The sequence below is a fragment of the Spea bombifrons genome, chromosome 5 (genome assembly GCF_027358695.1).
Source record: "Spea bombifrons isolate aSpeBom1 chromosome 5, aSpeBom1.2.pri, whole genome shotgun sequence".
Classification (NCBI taxonomy): domain Eukaryota; kingdom Metazoa; phylum Chordata; class Amphibia; order Anura; family Pelobatidae; genus Spea; species Spea bombifrons.
This window is the reverse complement of record NC_071091.1, coordinates 94323708-94330297: the sequence shown is the minus strand read 5'-3', so window position 1 is coordinate 94330297 and position 6590 is coordinate 94323708. Positions and strand designations below refer to the sequence as shown.

The 6590-nt window shown below is 37.3% G+C and overlaps 1 protein-coding gene across 1 annotated transcript; it reads left to right on the top strand.

Annotated features, from left to right (window-relative positions):
• Positions 1-2023: 2023 nt before the first annotated feature.
• GEM (GTP binding protein overexpressed in skeletal muscle) lies at positions 2024-6059 on the top strand. The gene is made up of 4 exons (XM_053468383.1): positions 2024-2347; positions 3839-3915; positions 4685-4889; positions 5453-6059. The coding sequence occupies exons 1-4, from the start codon at positions 2026-2028 to the stop codon at positions 5728-5730; spliced, it is 882 nt and encodes a 293-aa protein (XP_053324358.1). The 5' UTR covers positions 2024-2025; the 3' UTR covers positions 5731-6059.
• Positions 6060-6590: the final 531 nt, after the last annotated feature.

Below are 6590 nucleotides of genomic sequence, written 5' to 3'. Positions count from 1 at the left end.
TTGCAATAAATTATTATTATTTGAAAATAAAATATTGGTCGCAAAAAAAGTTACTTCTGGATTGATCCTGTGCTTTATAATTTCACTTTCCAGTATCAGCAATTGTTATTTTATATATCCTATTTACTATTGAGGATGATATATGAATCCCAAACCAGGCTGCAGTATTGCTTAAGGTTGGTGAATATAGTTTTTCCATTGTCCTGATTTCCAGTTTGGAAAAAAAAAATGTAACGGGCGAGTTTACTGGAAACTGTAAAAAGATCATGTGCAATGATTGCGGATAAGTGATATTGTTAGTGTTACTTAGACCTTCTGTCTTTTGCCACTTTCCTTCTTTTGTGGGCTGGACAGAGCCCTGGAAAGGCTGATGACATCATAGAAATCCCTGTGCCTGAGCTCCTGTACTTAATATAAACCAGAAAGGCTGAGAACGACAGCAGAGTCAGAGAGGACTTCATCCGTACACTTTACAGAAACTCATTCTGCCTTTGGAGAAAAGACCATTTTTCTCATACGGAATTTTTCTTTTTAAATCATTTTATTTGCATTTTAACATCAAAATTAAGACAACCTATCTCGAAAGCAAATTTTAAAAGGTAAGCAGTGTAATTAAATATATCCTTTACAGACTGAACTACTTCGGTGTCATATAGAAAATATGTAATTGCTTATAATGGCACAAATTAATATGCTTTGTTAAAGCTAACGTGCCTTTTCTCAGCAGGTCTAGCAATCTAATTTATTTTGGGATATTTATCAGTTATGCACGCTTATTCCTGTTGCTATAGACTATAGTCAAATTGCTTCAAAAAATATATTTTTTCTTTAATTATTAATTAATTAATTTTAATAATTATTTTCAGTACCATTTAAGCGACCCATGGACGTCTAAGTGAGTTAATGAGAAAAACAACAACAAAAAATACTAGTTATTTTGATGTAGTTTTATTAATGGGGAAAGGCTAATGTGAATATGGTGCACGAAGTGTTAATGTAAAAAAACCTACCATGCAATGTTTTTACATTTAGCGTTATGGATCAATATGTTTTTGTTATTTGTAAAAGGTTCTTTTAATTAAAAGCTTATTGTGCGCAGTATGGATTGTAATGATCGTGTATGTTATATAATGTTTAGATTGTAATTGGAGTTCCGTAGATTTATAGTCTGTATACTATGACAGGTGAAGCTATTTTGGTGTTTAATTAACGTAACTGATGTTTAACCAGTTATAAACCAGTTGCGTTCATGCCTGAGAAGCAGGTCAGGTAACGTTACTAAACATGGTAACATAACTAGGTGATTCTGGACCCGGCAGAGACATGGAAGTACAGATTCCAGATGTTACAGCAAACAGCGTTTTGTTGATTTAAACACGGGGATTTATGAGCTTTTAATATACAAGAGAAGCCTCTAGTGGCAAATCAAAGAGGTTCAATTAAATATTCGAAGCGCCTGGCACTTTGTAATTTGATGGGTATGCGAAATATTAGCAAACGTCTCTCCTGCGTGATTCACAAGAACCTTATTTTCCCTTTGGAAGAACCTTTACTTACAGAACTGAGCAAAATAAAGACTTTGGAAAACGTTTTGGGACACACAGGAGTTTATTCGCCAAAGCATGAGTTTGCGGTAGAGTTGGAGTTTCACCATCTTCTCTATGCATTATCAAGGGCCAAACTGACATATTTATATAGGAATATGATACAGGGCTAGTTCAGCCAATCTTGCAGGAGAAGTTCAGCGGTACTCACGCTTTGTAATGGACAGTGAAGTTGGTGAGCTGAAACTGTAGTTCTCCTGCAAATTGACACTGTAGTGAATACACCCCAGAGCAAATAAGTAAGGCTCTAAGGCTCCTTTTAAAACAAGTTGTAAAATTGAATGTTCTGTTAGATTTTGCTTATTGGAGTTATTTCTTTATTCTCTGTGAATGTTGATTGTGTGCTGTCGGTAGGACTAATTCATGCATAGCTCACTTTGTAATGTGGTTGCACTTCAATTTTCATATAGGGATAAAAACCATGACTCTGAACGTGACAATGAGACGAAGCAGCACTTCGGTGCAATCACAGCAGCGGTGGAGCATCCCGGCAGATGGGCGGAAAATTCACGTACAGAAGAACCAACATGTCCAACTCAACCGCCAGTACACCATAAACCCAGACGACTACTACAGGAGCAGCTGGTCAAGTGACTCCTCGGATTCGGTCATTTCTTCAGAAACCGGGAATAACTATTACCGAGTCGTCCTCATTGGGGAACATGGAGTTGGAAAGTCTACGCTCGCAAGCATATTTGCTGGAGTCCCTGATTCTTTGGACAGCGATTACGACATATTGGGAGGTAGGCTCACAAGATTTATGGCAATGCTATAAATACTCAAAGTTCCTAAAAAAAAAAAGTGCATCACATGAAACAAAACACCTCCATATACGTTTGATAAAATGTTGCAAAATCCTTAATGTTTTCCATGGCATATGCAACATGTTGCCCAATCCTCCGGCAATAAATCAATAATCGAGTAATAATTTGAGTGCCATCTATCCAATCATCCTTTTTAACATCGCAAAATATTTCAGAAAGGAGAATTTTGGGGCCAAGTTTTGGTAGAAGTAAAAGTACGATATATTATATATATTGCTTGGTCCACTGGGATCGAAAAACAACCATTAACCCCACAAAATGTTGGTAGTAAAGTTATTGTGTAAAAGTACTTTTACGGGATAGGAGATTAAATTCTGAAATAGGGTTATACCTGTATTAGTTTGAGAACAAAACAGGGTTAGCAGTATGTATATTGGGAATTAAGGGGCTAAAACAGTACAGATAAGTAAAAATGATGTGCATAAATTCTTCTTGGTAACGCTTAATATACTGACATAGCTTCTAAAAATAATTTTGCCCCCATAAGATCGAACATATTTGGTATGAGGGTTGGAAAGACACATTTGTATCAAGCCAGATGAAAGCTTACAAAATAAACAAATGCAATAATGAAATTTTTTTCTCTATGGATCAGTGAGATATTAATAAATTGCAAAGCACTTCAAATATTAGAAAGCTAAAGCTATAATCAGCATTCCCTTCTGGCAAATATAAGGTTAATAGCCTTTTCTGCTCTGTGAAGAAATATTTTCCATTACCGAACAAAGCTGGAGTTTTTGAGGACAAATTTTAGAAAGCTTTGGGAAAGACACAAAATGTGAAGGGCTATTGCTTAAAGAGAAATCATCTCAGAAATACAGGACATATACATAGCGGGGAAGAAAAATGATGAACACTCACTGGGGAAACATACAGCTACTATTTATGTACTTTTTGGGGTCCTTGATCACGGAAAACCCTTTTTCTTATTGTATTAATGTTTTATGTGCTAAAAACATTTTTAATGTTTTTTTTGCAACAAATATTGTTGCACCTTTAGTTTTATAATTCAGATTAAGCTCCCCAGAAGGCCATCTGACAAGTGGCACCTGAAAAATTTATTTCATGCAAAAAAAGGGGCTTTGTTGCTATCAGCGTTCCACTTGGCGGATGTTGTACCCTTAAAGAAAAAGTTGCCTGAGGAATATTATCTCCCCGGGTGTAAAGGTGTAGAGTTGAGTATTCAACCTTTGTGAGAGCCAGAGAGGAGTCTAGGAAAAACCTCATAAATACCAAACTTATGACCGGTGACCCTTCCATAAACAGCTCAGACAATTCAACAACAGAAGCCTTTCCTGCAATCGGTTAAATACTGATCTCATTTTTGGGAAATTGTCATGTCACGTTGTCATGGTAATACTAGAAAAAAAAGGCAACCCTCTTTACCTTTACTTATTTTATCTCTTAAAGAAAACACATACGAGAGGACCCTGATGGTAGACGGAGAAAGCGCGACATTAATCCTTATCGACATGTGGGAAAACAAGGTATTTTTAAATGTCATGTATTTTTCAGAACTGTTAGAGATTGCTTTGCGATATTGGTCAGAATTCGTCGCTGGCCGCGCACGCCAGACATAACAAAAATGTGTTCCAGTATAATCAAGATCTGAGTAGAGCTTTTACTTCATGGTCTCAAATTAGCCAGAGGAAAATGTTTCCAAATATTTCTCATGCTTTGGTTATTTGTACAGAAAAGCCTAGAATTATCAGGCTATGAATAAAACTTTCCAGACCTAGAGACCAAGTCCTACTTTACGCCGGATGATTTACAAGCGTGTTTAAAAATGTAATGTCTGCAAAGGTATATAATCTTTGATCTCCGCCGCCATCCTCTGTACTTTTAGTATCTACTAGGCAAAGCATCACGGTGGTCCGGGAGAAAGATCTTTGTGCTTTTTGGCTAACAGTAACAGTCTGTCCGCTAGAATTCTTTCAAGCACAGCTCTGACCTCCTATTCTATAAACAAGTAACGTCACCGATTATCTCAAGACGCCTTTGGGCCATTGTACAGTATGTTGTAACTTGACACATAAAACCACTACGGCTAACCTTCATATCTACTACCTGGCATCGGGTATGGCATATTTTAATGTCGTTATTTACTAAAATGGCTCTAGGATTTTTTGACCTTTAGAATTTTTGCTTGCTGTCTCCATCTAAAAAATGAACACAAGAGGGTAGAAATGTATCCTTGGAATTTGGTATCCACTTACATTTTGTTAATCTGATAACTTCTTGTCATGTTTTCGGCAGAGTCAGGACAACTGGATCCATGATCACTGCATGCAGGTTGGAGATGCTTACTTAATAGTTTATTCCATCACCGATAGAGCAAGTTTTGAGAAAGCGTCGGAGCTTCGCATTCAGCTCAGGAGGGCACGCCAGACAGAAGACATCCCTATAATACTTGTGGGCAATAAAAGTGACCTGGTCCGGTGCAGAGAGGTTTCAGTATCAGGTATGGGATTTCTATTTTTTTCTACTTTACTAAGAGAGTGGTTGATAGGTGGGATAGCCTTCAAGCAGATTATGTAGCGGTTGATACAGTGAGTGAATGGACACATTCATGGGATAGCCATAGGGCTATCGTGAAAATAAGACAAGACCAAGGACCCATTAAGGTTTATGGTCTTCAGAACAGGACAAATCTGCAGTTCATATGGACTGAATAGTTATCTGCTGGTAATGTTTATGTTTCTATGCAAGCTGCAAATATAAGAAAAAAATCAACCCAAAATATACGACCCCACACAGCAAGCCTGGTATCAATTAATAAAATGGTATCAAAATACAGGGCGTGAAGGAAAATAGCTAATAGTAGTGATGTGCAACCTCAGCCTCCTGGTATCGAGATATAAACCACTAACCATGTAACATAAGAATATTCTGCAGCAGCCCTGTCCATTCTCTGCCGGTTAGGAGTGGGTTTACAGAATTTGGTTTTGCTGATAATCTGATTTTATTGGAATACAGAAACCGATTTCCCTCTGTAATTTGCTTGCTTTTATTTGATGTTGGCAGAGGGAAGAGCGTGCGCCGTGGTGTTTGACTGCAAATTTATTGAGACCTCGGCAGCCGTTCAGCACAACGTGAAGGAACTGTTTGAGGGAATTGTGCGGCAAGTGCGTCTAAGGAGGGACAGCAAGGAGAAGAATGAAAGGAGGCTGGCGTTCCAGAAAAGAAGGGAAAGCATCCCCAAGAAAGCCAGGAGATTCTGGGGGAAAATTGTAGCTAAGAAAAACAAGAACATGGCGTTTAAGCTGAAGTCCAAGTCTTGCCACGACCTCTCTGTATTATAAGAAAAATAGGATGTGCAAAAAAACTCTCACAATATGTTCTCTTGGTGGACATCATGGGGTTATTTTTCGAGCAATAAGAAATCTATATTAGATTGGATAATGCCACAATTTACTTGTGTTTTCCACACCTTTGATGAGATGATCATATTCACAATTCCAATCAGTAAAAAGGACAATACATTTCTTTCATATTGATTTTTATATTTATATTAACAGAACACTGGCCTTTTGTGCCAGAGTGCCTGATATTGAATTTTTATTTTCCCCTTTTTATCGGATTAGCTGTATAACAAGTGGATTCGGCTTTCAACATTGACCTCCTGCTAAAACTAATGATTGACATCATTTTGTCTGGTTAAATGTTATATTTTCACCATTTTTCATTTCATTTTTGATCAAAAACCACTCTTTACTCAATAGAATAATTTAACCATAGCGCTGTTTTTATGTAATTATATAACATGGACCTCTATGGCATACACTAAGTGAATTGGTGGTGGGACCTATATTGGACCAATATTAACCCTTGGATATCCTGGGACTTGTTAAATCAATACCTGACTCACGTAATCATACCTAGATGTGATCTATAGTGTCCAGCTAGATACTTTGGCCTCTGGAATTGGAGGGTCGCCATTGCTGTATCCTGTGCTATTCTCCAGTAGTTCCTTTATAGCTGTAAATGGGTATAAAATGTACAGAGAGTATGGAGGATCCCTGTGGTTATCATCATAAATACGGTCACAAGTGCCTTAAAACTGTGTAGTTTCAGTACGATAGCAATGCATTGCTGTGGGTTAATAAATAGTTAAAAAAGTGGACCAAATAAAAGGACAGAAAAATCAGTTATATTGCTTAAT